This window comes from Lithobates pipiens, unplaced genomic scaffold (genome assembly GCF_037356315.1).
Source record: "Lithobates pipiens isolate NorthernLeopardFrog02 unplaced genomic scaffold, aLitPip1_a1.2 Scaffold_87, whole genome shotgun sequence".
NCBI classification, from domain to species: Eukaryota; Metazoa; Chordata; class Amphibia; order Anura; family Ranidae; genus Lithobates; species Lithobates pipiens.
Genome location: NW_027507911.1, coordinates 340001 through 353969, shown reverse-complemented (window position 1 = coordinate 353969; position 13969 = coordinate 340001). Strand labels below are relative to the sequence as shown.

Genomic DNA, 13969 nt, shown 5'->3' with positions numbered 1-13969 from the left:
GGGGGGGTGGCGACAGAGAGAGACAGAGGGGGGGGTGGCGACAGAGAGAGACAGAGGAGGGGGTGGCGACAGAGAGAGACAGAGGAGGGGGTGGCGACAGAGAGAGACAGAGGGGGGGTGGCGACAGAGAGAGACAGAGGAGGGGGTGGCGACAGAGAGAGACAGAGGGGGGGGTGGCGACAGAGAGAGACAGAGGAGGGGGTGGCGACAGAGAGAGACAGAGGAGGGGGTGGCGACAGAGAGAGACAGAGGAGGGGGTGGCGACAGAGAGAGACAGGGGGGGGTGGCGACAGAGAGAGACAGAGGGGGGGTGGCGACAGAGAGAGACAGAGGGGGGGTGGCGACAGACAGAGACAGAGGGGGGGTGGCGACAGAGAGAGACAGAGGGGGGGTGGCGACAGAGAGAGACAGAGGGGGGGTGGCGACAGAGAGAGACAGAGGGGGGGTGGCGACAGAGAGAGACAGGGGGGGTGGCGACAGAGAGAGACAGAGGGGGGGTGGCGACAGAGAGAGACAGAGGAGGGGGTGGCGACAGAGAGAGACAGAGGGGGGGTGGCGACAGAGAGAGACAGAGGGGGGGTGGCAACAGAGAGAGACAGAGGGGGGGTGGCGACAGAGAGAGACAGAGGGGGGTGGCGACAGAGAGAGACAGGGGGGGGTGGCGACAGAGAGAGACAGAGGGGGGGGTAACAGAGAGAGACAGGGGGACAGAGAGACAGAGGGGGGGTGTAATGAAAAGTCCCACACTCCACTTATGTGCTTTCGTCATACACTGTTTCCTCCCAGTCTGAATATAGATATCAGATATTCCAACCGCTGACAGTTATATGTGGAAATGTAACCAAGTATACACGATACCAATGATGGCTAATCACATAAGAAATCCATAGTGATAAACACAAATAGGTGAAAAAAAGAAATAATCAAAAATGTGAAATAAGGATTGTGCGGATATGAAGTCCACAATTCACTAGGTATGCAAGTTCCGTACTAAAGGAAACGGAACATTTATCCCAGTAAGTAGTCCACATATAATATGCAATAGAGATATATCGGTGGGGGTCTTCCTACAAGCGAGGTAAAGGACCGCACGGACCAACAGGAACAAATGCTTGTCTGGAGTTGTATCAATAATGGAAAGAAGACGGATACTCTTGCCAGAAAGGTTGGACACACGTGTCGTACGACAGAGAGTCAAACACGCTTGAAATCCCGACTGGTCCCAATCAGGTACTGTGCGTTAGATAAATTCTGATGGAGGGTCCTCGCTTTTTCATCTCTGGGCTCCGTAAAGGCAGGTACTCCCAGTATGGAACGCTCACTCATCCGTCTCCGGGCTCCAGAGGATCATACACTCAAGGTTTGATGGTATCCAGGATGTGGTTTACACAAAACCCAAAATATGGAGACTTGCCTCTTGCTAGGAGCAGCGTCTAGAGGAATAGCTTTTAACTCCAGCTCTGCAGGGATCTAGACGTGTCATGAATTCTCTTTGTTCTAGGAATCCATGACACACCTAGATCCCTACAGAGCTGGAGTTAAAAGCTATTCCTCTAGACACTGCTCCTCTGTTCACTTTGAAAATTAGGAACAAAGAAGAGACAGCTACACAAGCACCGACTAGAACCCACTGCCGTCTCTTGGTAAACAAAAAAAGTCAAGTTTAAAATCCCAGCATGCACTGCAACATTGCAGTATTTCCTAAACTTATCCTTTAAAGCCCACTTAAAGGGTCGCTAGAAAGCAATGTGAAGGTGTTAAACTGCAAGTGGATCACGTCAAGATGGCAAATCTCCATATTTTGGGTTTTGTGTAAACCACATCCTGGATACCAACAAACCTTGAGTGTATGATCCTCTGGAGCTCGGAGACGGATGAGTGAGCGTTCCATACTGGGAGTACCTGCCTTTACGGAGCCAAGAGATGAAAAAGTGAGGACCCTCCATCAGAATTTATCTAACGCACAGTACCTGATTGGGACCAGTCGGGGTTTCAAGCGTGTTTGACTCTCTCCTACGACACGTGTGTCCAACCTTTCTGGTAAGAGTATTCATCTTCTTTCCATTATTGATACAACTCCAGACAAGCATTTGTTCCTGTTGGTCCGTGCGGTCCTTTACCTCGCGTGTAGGAAGACCCCCACCAATATATCTCTATTGCATATTATATGTGGACTACTTACTGGGATAAATGTTCTGTTTCCTTTAGTACAGAACTTACATACCTAGTGAATGGTGGACTTCACATCCGCACAATCCTTATTTCACATTTTTGATTATTTCTTTTTTTTCACCTATTTGTGTTTATCACTATGGATTTCTTATGTGATCAGCCATCATTGGTATCGTGTATACTTATTATTTTTTAAAAATATACTTACATTTCACATATAAATTTACATACCAGCGCTACACTATTTTATTTATTTTTGTTAAGCTTTGTTTGTTGGAGCGTCAGCAGCTTACTTTTCACTTTTGCTTTAGCGCGGGGTTTTCCCCCCTTTTTCCACAGGTATGGAATAAGTTAACAACATGTGGAGATATCTAATAGTAGAAGGCTAAAGGGAAAGCTCACTTATACGAAGGTCACTTGGTCAATTTACACGGCTGTTTTTGGTTGTTCAGCATCAAGTTTACAAGACAAATACTAGAAAATCTTTACCTCTCTAACATTCATGCCTAAGGATGAAAGCGTCTCCTTTACTTTTATCTTCCTCGCATTGATGGATTTGGGTTCCCCTTCGGATCTGTTAAGTGGACAAAAAAAACACACATGACAAAAATAAGTTTCTGTAGAGCCAAGACTTCTTCCTTCTGGATAGAGCAGCAAGTCATTATACTCCAGTCAGTGAGTGAATACAAATGTTAGGGTTTCCTCTGGAGTAGGCTTGTGCAATTCGTTACGTAACAAATCGAAATTCAGCCGAATTTTGCATCTTTCGGACATTCGGATGCATCCGAATGTCCGAATAAAAAAATAACAAATTACAACGAATACGAAAGAAATATAACGAATGAATTCGACATGATTCAAAATTATTTCAACCGCATTCGAAATTAATTCAACTGCATTCGAAATTATTTCAACATGATTGAAAAACCCCAAATTTGGTATGCAAACACAATAATACTAGCACTACAACATATCCAAATTTGAAGTGTCTAGCACCAAGTGACCCCGAGATACATGGCCCTAAAGTCGAGTCACAAAATATTTTTGAATGCGGTTGAAATAATGTTGAATCATGTTGAAATAATTTCGAATGCAGTTGAAATAATGTCGAATCATGTTGAAATAATTTCGAATGCATTCGAAATTATTTCAACATGATTCGACATTATTTCAACCATATTCGAAAATATTTTGTGACCCGACTTTAGGGCCATGTATCTCTGGGTCACTTGGTGCTAGACACTTTAAATTTGGATATGTTGTAGTGCTAGTATTCTTGTGTTTGCATACCAAACTTGGGGTTTCTAGCTATAAGTGACCCCGAGATATGTGGCCCCAAAATCGGGTCGCAAAATGTCATTCTCTGCTCTAATAACTAATAACATTTTGCGACCTGATTTTGGGGCCACATATCTCGGGGTCACTTATAGCTAGAAAACCCAAATTTGGTATGCAAACACAATAATACTAGCACTACAACATATCCAAATTTGAAGTGTCTAGCACTAAGTGACCCCGAGATACATGGCCCTAAAGTCGGGTCACAAAATATTTTCGAATGTGGTTGAAATCATATCGAATCCGGTAGAAATATTTTCGAATTTGGTTGAAATATTTTCGAATGTGGCCGATTTTTTCGAATTCGGTAGAAAACTAAACGAGATCCAAAAACGAATTTAAGGAAGTTAACGGATATAACTAAACGAAATTTATGAATTAACGAATTAAAACGAAACAAAACTAAACAAATTTTTTCCTTTTGCACATGTCTACTCTGGAGGTTTTGAGGGGTTGTGGCCCATTGACCTCCCATTTAATGGGGCTTGTAGCCAGGTGCTGGATGATAGCAACATGGAGAAGGAGACATTTTTCTCTTTACAATCAGTTTACTTCCACTTCCTGCAGTTGTGCTTCACTACCCTCTCCAGCCAGCAGAGGGAGAACTATAGCCAGGAAAGCCAAGCCAGAACACGGAGGATCATGGGATTTGAAGCCCAAGAAATAAGCCATATTGTGGAACTTATTTGCACTATAATTCCCAAGAGATACTGGTGCATAAGCTGTTTTTCTGAGACTGTACAGCTAGGTTCTTCCTCTTAACCATAGGGGAACAATGAGAGCACACTGTGGCGATCCATTAGGGGTGCCTGGGCGCCACCCCTCTCTCCTTCCCACCTTTTATTTGAACAATGGATAGATCATACATAGCATGTATCTATCCACTGCCGCAGCTGTCACCGAGTATTCATGGCGTCTGGCCCCTTTTAGGACGCCGAGCGCCTGAATTTCAGCGGCAGGAGTGGCTTTTTGAAGCACCTAATTAGAGCCATTGGCTCTAATAGGCTTCAAAATAGGATGGTTTGGGGCACAGAGCATTGCGTTACGAGCCCACACAGGTGTTACACCAGCAAATGATAATTCGCTGTTGTAACACTGATTCTCAATCCGGACAATCAGAAGTGGGTCTGATACCTGTTTTCCAATTGCCCGAAAAGAGAAGACTCCTGATTGGCCACCAAGGAGGAGGAGGGAGGAAACGGAGGTCGCTGATGCCTGTGGAGAGCAGTGGAAAGGAGAGCTGCTGCGGCAGAGCAAGGGAAGCCGCCGGTGAAGCGATGCATGGATGGGTTAAATGCAAACCCACCCACTGCCCAATGTGGGGGTTTATTGTTTGCCGCCCCCCCCCCCAAAAAAAAATTACCACTTGCCACCACTGAGAGCACATCTGCTGAATACTGACAAGACTGTTGAGAGGCCAGACCAATGGAGACATCCAAGGCAGTGCAGCACAGACCACAGCTACAGCATCGGCACTGTTGCTGCAGGGTGACCAGAGCATCACAGATCTTCTGCTTCCCACCACTGAATCTCTGGAGGCATTCTGCGGAGAGACTGAGGGCCCCTCTTCCTGCAGAGTTCACAGCCACACCACAGAGACTGGTGAGAGGACCATACCCATTGTTCACACTGCTAGCAGTGAGAGGACCATACCCATTGTTCACACTGCTAGCAGGGACTGAGCTATGGGATGCTGCTTTCCAGCCATGCCTAGTTTAGCATAAAGTACTGTAAGCAATTCTCTGTTTGTACCTGTCACTCCTGGATCAGCTGAGGCCGGTTACCTAATTAGCTGGGTATAAAAGCCTGTCTCACTCTGAGGCCTTTGGCAGTTCATTTTGTCATGTTTGCCAAGTGTTCTTGTGCTCCTGTCTTCTGTTGCAGAGTTCCAGTGTTCCAAGACTGACCCCGGCTTCAGACCCTGGCTTTGTTTATCGTTATCCCGACTTCTGGAACCCCTGACTGCGGCTTTACCTCGACTATCCTTTGTCTATTCCTGTTAAGCCCCCGTGCACAGATTCACAGTCCAGATAGCTTATCTCTTTGTTACCGTGGGCTGCGTCTATTTGCAAGGGCGAGCCTACATCTCTGCTCCATGGACTCAAACCTAGGTAAGCCCTCACACCCAGGCTTATTTTTGGGGAAACATGTTAGTAATGGAGGCAATTAGAGTTTTTTTATTTGTTTGTTTTTTGCGGGACAGTGACATTGTGGTGGTCATATCGGACACTTTTGACACTTTTTTGGGACCAGTGACATTTATACAGTGATCGGAGCTAAAAGTAGACATTGGTTACTGTATAAATGTCACTGGCAGTGAAGGGGTTAACACTAGGGGGTGATCAAGGGGTTAAGTATGTCCTAGGGAGGTGTCTCTAACTGTGGGGGGAGGGGACATATCGCTGTTCCTGATCACTAGGAACAGCAGATCTCTCTACTTCCCTGACAGAATGGGGATCCGTTTGATTACATTGACAGATCCCTGTTCTGGCTCTCTGTGGAGCGATCGCGGGTGGCCATTGGACATCACGGCCACCAGCCAAGCGCATTGGCTCCGGCGGAGCGCACGCCCCCTATAGCTTCTTAAAATTACCAATGTACAACTACAGCGATTTGCGCAGGGAAGCCAATGTGCCTCAGTACAACTGCGGCAGCTGGTCAGAAAGTAGTTAAATACTCGGAGGAGGAAAAGGCTTTGCTTGAAACCAGTTGACGAATTGTGCCAATCATTGTGGTTGCTTGTTAACTGCCTTACACCGTACCCCTACCCTGTGCCCCCCTCCCCCTTGTTTCTTTACATTGTTATTTTTACTTCCCATTTCTTTAATTACGAGTACATCTAACCTATGCATTCATTTCAGTCTGGGGAATGTCACCCCTATGTACCACATTGTTCTCTTATTTTTCCTGACCATTTATTCATTAACCACTTAAGGACCGCCCCCATGTACATATACTGCGGGTCTAGCAGACCTGATGTACACTGGGACCCACCGATCTTTCACGAGGCAGACAGAATGGCGGTCTATGTAAACAAGGCAGATCTCCATTGTGTGACAGGAGAAGACAGAGAACCTGTGTTTCTAATAAGCAGAAACACAGATCTGTCTTACAGTACAAGCTCACCCCCCCCCCCCCCCCAGTTAGGACACATCTCCATGGCACTCATTTAACCCTTTGATCACCCCTGATGTTAACCCCTTTCTCTGCCAGTGTCATTAGTACAGTGACCATGCATATTTTTTTTAGCACTGATCACTGTATTAGTGTCACTGGTCCCCCAAAAAAGTGTCACTAAGTGTTCGATTTGTCTGCTGCAATGTCGCAGTCCCGCTATAAGTCGCCAATTGCCAACATTACTAGTAAATTGAAAAAAAATAAAAAATATCCCGTAGTTTGTAGAGGATATAACTTTTGCGCAAACCAATCAATATAAGCTTATTGGGATTTTTTTCTTTACCAAAAAATATGTAGCAGAATAGAGATTGGCCTAAATTAATGAAGAAATTAGATTTTTTATTTTTTTATTGTATGTGCTTTATAGCAAAAAGTAAAAATTTCTTCCAAAATTGACGTTTTTTTGTTTTATAGCGCAAAAAAAAAAAAAAAAAAAAAAACACAGAGGTGATCAAATACCATCAAAAGAAAGCTCTATTTGTGGAGGGGAAAAAAAAAAAGGATGTCAATTTTATCTATGTACAATGTCGCACGACAGCGCAATTGTCCATTAAAATAAAATAATCAGTGGGCGGCACAGTGGTGTAGTGGTTAGCACTCTCACCTAGCTGTAAGAAGGGTCGCTGGTTTGAACCCCAACCACGACACTACCTGCCTGGAGTTTGCATGTTCTCCCTGTGTCTGCGTGGTTTACCTCCCACACTCCAAAGACATGCAGGTTGGTTAATTGGCTTCTGTCCAAAAATTGGCCCTAGTATATGAATGGGGACCTTGGATTGTGGACTCCTTGAGGGTAGGGACTGATGTGAGTGTGCAATGTACAGGGATAGGGACAATTGTAGACACTCACTCAGGTTGAACTGGATGGACTGGTGTCTTTATTCAACCTTACTAACTATGTAACTATGAAACGTTGTGCCAAATCGAAAAAAATGGCCTCATCATGAAGGGGGGATTAAAACCTTCCAGGGCTGAAGTGGTTAATGTTCCTTTACTGGATATGTTTTTGTTTTTTGTTACAGTGAATGTTGATATTACTTGTATGTTCAAATGTAAAATATTGAATTCTATTTAAAAGAATATACAAAAAAGTTAAAAGACTTGACTTACCCGTCCACAATGTCGATATTTTCCTGTGGGAACACAAAAGACACATTGTGAGGTTCAGAAGCAATTCTGGTGATTGAAACCAAACAACCAAAAACGAATTTTTTTCCAGAATCAACGAAAAGTTCTGGTGACCCCCCCCCCGGAGGACATTTTGCAGTTTGAGGCCCATAGACATCGGATTTTGTGCCTCTCATTTTATCTCCACAAGTCAATGGGTGCGATGAGTGTACAATGCATGGGTGCGATGAGTGTACAATGCCTGGGTGCGATGAGTGTACAATGCATGGGTGCGATGAGTGTACAATGCAGGGGCGTGATGAGTGTACAATGTAGGGGCGTGATGAGTGTACAATGTATCAGTGTTTTATATAAAATAAATAGAATAAAAAAAAAAGATAATTTAAATCCCACCCAAAAAAAAAAACTCTTTATCTCCTCCTCTCTCTCTATTTATCTCTATTTATATACCAACACGCAAGTGTGTTTGAGCTTTGGGGTGCATACCCTAATGCAGGGGGAGGCAATCTCAGCACTCCAGCTGTGGTGAAACTACAAATCCCATCATGCCTCATGCCGGTGATTGTCGGGGTCTTGCAGTGTCTCATGGGACTCGTAGTTTCACCATAGCTGGAGGGCCGAGGTTGTCTGCGCCTGCTAATGTAAGAAGCTGCATACACCTATGCCAAAGTTCATGGTGTCTGTACAAACAATGGGGAAGTCCAGCGGGGTCTGACTGGAGGTAAAGTTCTGAATTATACTGACTGCTATTCAGGATTTTAAAGTGATATTTAAGCTTCAGCTTTTTATAACATAACATGTTCTACTTACCTGCTCCAAGCACAAAGCAGCCCCGATCCTCTTATCAGATCCCCTGTCGGTGCTCATAGTCCCCTCTGACTGGTGCCCCCCAATAGCTTGCTATGGGGTCACTGGTGTGTGCTCACTCCTGAGAATCACTCTATGTGTCCAAAAGACACAGAGACCCGGGGCTTGGCCCTGCCCCCTGCTCCCTCCTCACTGGCTCATTGGCTTACTGGCCAATGGCTCCCTCTGCTGTGTCAGCCATTGAGGAGACAGGGACAGCCAAGGCTCTCATGCATTGAATGCCTAAAGGCAAAAATAATCTTCAGCCTTTACAACTGCTTTAATTGAGAGCAAGAATAGATACTAAATAGTTTCATCAAGGACTGTCATAAATCCATTTTAACCACATCCCGCCCGGCCTATAGCAGAATGACGGCCGGCGGGGGACCAGTTATCCTGACTGGGTGTCATATGATGTCCAGCGGGATAAGCAGCTTGTGCACGCCCCCTGGGGGGCACAGAGCAGTGATTGGTGGTGCGGTGTGTCGCTCTGACACACCGCATCTCTGATCTCAGTAAGGAGCCTATGATGTAGGTTCTTTACCATGTGATCAGCTGTGACCAATCACAGTGGTAACCAGGAAGTGACGGTAATCATGTTTCCTCAGTTCGTTCTGACGGGGTATGAGCAGAGGAGAGACAATCAATGGCTTTCCTGACAGGGGGGTCTGTGTTGTTAATCAGTGCATTGATTATCAGTGCAGCCCCCCATCTGAGGTGCCAATCGGTGCTTATCAGAAATGCCAATCAGTGCCCATCACAAATGCCCATCAGTAATGCCTGTCATTGCCACCTATCATTCCCATCAGTGCTGCATGTCAGTGCCCCCCATCAGTCCCGCCCATCAGTGCTGCATATCAGTCCCGCCCATCAGTGCTCAATAGTGCCACCTTATCAGTGCCCGTCAATGAAGGAGAAAAAAAAAAAATATTCAAAAATGTTGGTCTTTTTGTTTAGCAAAAAAACAGTAGTGATCAAATACCACCAACATAAAACCATGTACCGTAAAATAATCATTTTTCTTTATATATTTTTTAAGATTTTTTTTTTTTTTTTTTTTAAAGATTTTTTTTTTTTTTGTTATGCATACTTTCAGATATTTATTAACTTGACACAGCCAATCAAAGCTTTTTCTAAAAGGGATTTCTTATTACAGAATCCAGACCAGTATTGGATGCATTTTGATTGGCTGTTATGAGTCTTTCGCTCTGCTTGTAATAAATGAATTGGTATCACACTGGAGGCAATGAATATAAAGTCACTCACCTCGGTGCCCGCCATTGGAAATGAAGGTAGGTACGGCTTATCTCACAATCTGTTAAAACAAAATGAAGCAGTAAGACTTCTGAACCCGATATAAGTACATACTGGTTTTGAGTGGCACCGCTTGAGTGGAGGTGCGCTTTTGTCACCGCTGTATGCCTGATCAACATATTTGGGGTGCCATGACGCACATCTGTGGATAAACTTCCATCCACACGGAGGTGTAGAATAATCCAGGTGTACATTGTTCTCTGGAACAATGTATATTAAGGTTTTCTATCAATGGAATTGTAGTCATCGTTCATTGGTTTTGTATGGTTCGCATCATTGAAAGCATTTAGTCAGTTTGCTAGTCTATTTGAATATATACATGTCTGTGATTGGTTCTTTTGAAGGAAAAACACATGTCTGTCTGATTGGCTGTCTGTGAAGACACCACCTTCTTCTGTATTGTTTTGCATTGCTTAACTAACGCTGTTGGAAGGGTTTCTGTGTTGTCAAATCCTTATACGGTCATTCACATCCTATGAGGTCACAAGCTTTGTAGGAGGAGTTTAGCTGTTGGAGGCAAACCCTCCAGGGTGTGGTTTCCTGTTGATATGTAAATAAAAGCAGACGCTCGGATGAGAGGGGTCAGTCATGCTGACCGATTTGAGAACGTAAGGAGGATGGTCATGTCTGCTCATTTGGATGAGTGGGTTGTAAGGTAAAGTATTATATCATTAAGACGGAAATGTTGTTATTATTAGAAACAGGAGATTTGGCTGTGCGCTCTGCATACGGCCAAATTTCGCTGACAATACTCATAGCTAATAATCACAGAAATTAATATCAAATATATACTTTTTGCTATAGACCATGTGACTAGACAATTATACTATTAAACTGATAAATCAATTAAATCAAATTGGATCACCTGAGCTCTCAAATGTTGTGAACACAATCAAACCTTAACTCACACATGTGATTATGTGAGGTGCAGAGAAATACATTTATGTGCAAAAATGTGTATATCATCAATAAATGCGTAAACTAGAAAATATATATCAATCATATGTGAATAATGACATATGGCCATAATTAATATATGCATGTAGCCAAATACATAAATATATTTCACTTCCTTGTTATCTCTCACCAAGACTATTGCAACTCCCTTCTCATTGGCCTGCCTCTCCATAGGCTGCTCCCCTCTTCAGTCTATCATGAACCATGCTGCCAGACTTCTACACCTTACCAACCGCTCAGTGTCTGCCAACCCTCCCCTCCAATCCCTACACTGGTCTTCATTCAGTGTCTGCCAACTCTCTCCTCCAATCCCTACACTGGTCTCCATTCAGTGTCTGCCAACTCTCTCCTCCAATCCCTACACTGGTCTCCATTCAGTGTCTGCCAACTCTCTCCTCCAATCCCTACACTGGTCTCCATTCAGTGTCTGCCAACCCTCTCCTCCAATCCCTACACTGGTCTTCATTCAGTGTCTGCCAACTCTCTCCTCCAATCCCTACACTGGTCTCCATTCAGTGTCTGCCAACTCTCTCCTCCAATCCCTACACTGGTCTCCATTCAGTATCTGCCAACCCTCTCCTCCAATCCCTACACTGGTCTCTATTCCGTGTCTGCCAACCCTCTCCTCCAATCCCTACATTGGTCTCTATTCCATGTCTGCCAACCCTATCCTCCAATCCCTACACTGGTCTCCATTCCATGTCTGCCAACCCTCTCCTCCAATCCCTACACTGGTCTTCATTCAGTGTCTGCCAACTCTCTCCTCCAATCCCTACATTGGTCTCCATTCAGTATCTGCCAACCCTCTCCTCCAATCCCTACACTGGTCTCCATTCCGTGTCTGCCAACCCTCTCCTCCAATCCCTACATTGGTCTCCATTCCATGTCTGCCAACCCTCTCCTCCAATCCCTACACTGGTCTCCATTCCATGTCTGCCAACCCTCTCCTCCAATCCCTACACTGGTCTCCATTCAGTGTCTGCCAACCCTCTCCTCCAATCCCTACACTGGTCTCCATTCCATGTCTGCCAACCCTCTCCTCCAATCCCTACACTGGTCTCCATTCAGTGTCTGCCAACCCTCTCCTCCAATCCCTACACTGGTCTCCATTCAGTGTCTGCCAACCCTCTCCTCCAATCCCTACACTGGTCTCCATTCAGTATCTGCCAACCCTCTCCTCCAGTCCCTACACTGGTCTCCATTCAGTGTCTGCCAACCCTCTCCTCCAGTCCCTACACTGGTCTCCATTCCGTGTCTGCCAACCCTCTCCTCCAATCCCTACACTGGTCTCCATTCCGTGTCTGCCAACCCATTCCTTCAATCCCTACACTGGTCTCCATTCAGTGTCTGCCAACCCTCTCCTCCAATCCCTACACTGGTCTCCATTCAGTATCTGCCAACCCTCTCCTCCAATCCCTACACTGGTCTCCATTCAGTGTCTGCCAACCCTCTCCTCCAATCCCTACACTGGTCTCCATTCCGTGTCTGCCAACCCTCTCCTCCAATCCCTACACTGGTCTCCATTCCGTGTCTGCCAACCCTCTCCTCCAATCCCTACACTGGTCTCCATTCCATGTCTGCCAACCCTCTCCTCCAATCCCTACATTGGTCTCCATTCAGTGTCTGCCAACCCTCTGCTCCAATCTCTGCACTGGTCTCCATTCAGTGTCTGCCAACCCTCTCCTCCAATCCCTACACTGGTCTCCATTCCGTGTCTGCCAACCCTCTCCTCCAATCCCTACATTGGTCTCCATTCCATGTCTGCCAACCCTCTCCTCCAATCCCTACACTGGTCTCCATTCCATGTCTGCCAACCCTCTCCTCCAATCCCTACACTGGTCTCCATTCAGTGTCTGCCAACCCTCTCCTCCAATCCCTACACTGGTCTCCATTCCATGTCTGCCAACCCTTTCCTCCAATCCCTACACTGGTCTTCATTCAGTGTCTGCCAACCCTCTCCTCCAATCCCTACACTGGTCTCCATTCAGTATCTGCCAACCCTCTCCTCCAGTCCCTACACTGGTCTCCATTCAGTATCTGCCAACCCTCTCCTCCAATCACTACACTGGTCTCCATTCCATGTCTGCCAACCCTTTCCTTCAATCCCTACACTGGTCTCCATTCAGTGTCTGCCAACCCTCTCCTCCAATCCCTACACTGGTCTCCATTCAGTATCTGCCAACCCTCTCCTCCAATCCCTACACTGGTCTCCATTCAGTGTCTGCCAACCCTCTCCTCCAATCCCTACACTGGTCTCCATTCAGTGTCTGCCAACCCTCTCCTCCAATCCCTACACTGGTCTCCCTTCAGTGTCTGCCAACCCTCTCCTCCAATCCCTACACTGGTCTCCATTCCATGTCTGCCAACCCTCTCCTCCAATCCCTACACTGGTCTCCATTCAGTGTCTGCCAACCCTCTGCTCCAATCACCCAGCGAATTAAATTCAAAATACTAACCTCAACATACAAAGCCATTCACAACTCTGCCCCGAGAAACATCACCAAACTCATCTCCAAATATCACCCAAACCATCCTCTCCACTCTTCTCAAGACCTCCTACTCTCAAGCTCCCTTGTCATCTTCTCCTCCTGTATACCAAAGGAATATATATTGTATGCTTTGGCGTATAACACACACACACACACACACCTTTTCCCCCTGAAAACACAGGGTAAACAGTGCCTGCATGTTACATGCCAATACTATGTTTTACCAAAGGGGGCAGGAATGGGACGGTCCGTTCCAGAAGCCACCCATTGGGGGAGTGTTAAGCCGGCCGTCCCGCCTCTCCTGGCTTTGGGACAGCACTGCCGGCATAGTTTAAAGTTGAGAAAAAAAAAATCACTTGCCAGCCCCTTCTCCTACACCGCTCCTCCCGCGTCATTGTAAATATCTCACTAGCTTTTTTTTCTGGCTGCTCTCCTCCTCCCCTGAGTGTAGCTTTAGATTGGAGGAGGAGAGTGGTCACATGACCATCTATGAAACATCAGAGGAGAGAAGTCATGTGACCAGGTCAGTGGAAAAAAAACTGAGCTAT

At 45.7% G+C, this 13969-nt stretch overlaps 1 protein-coding gene across 1 annotated transcript in view; it reads right to left on the bottom strand.

Moving 5' to 3' along the window:
- Nucleotides 1-13969, bottom strand: part of LOC143973621 (cytosolic phospholipase A2 gamma-like) — a 67519-nt gene that overhangs the window by 51113 nt on the left and 2437 nt on the right. The window contains exons 2-4 of the mRNA XM_077474475.1: nt 9928-9976; nt 7798-7820; nt 2662-2746 (exon numbers count right to left, since the gene is read on the bottom strand). Of these exons, the coding sequence (XP_077330601.1) occupies nt 2662-2746; nt 7798-7820; nt 9928-9942 (123 nt within the window). The 5' untranslated portion in view covers nt 9943-9976. The remainder of the gene's footprint in view (nt 1-2661; nt 2747-7797; nt 7821-9927; nt 9977-13969) is intronic.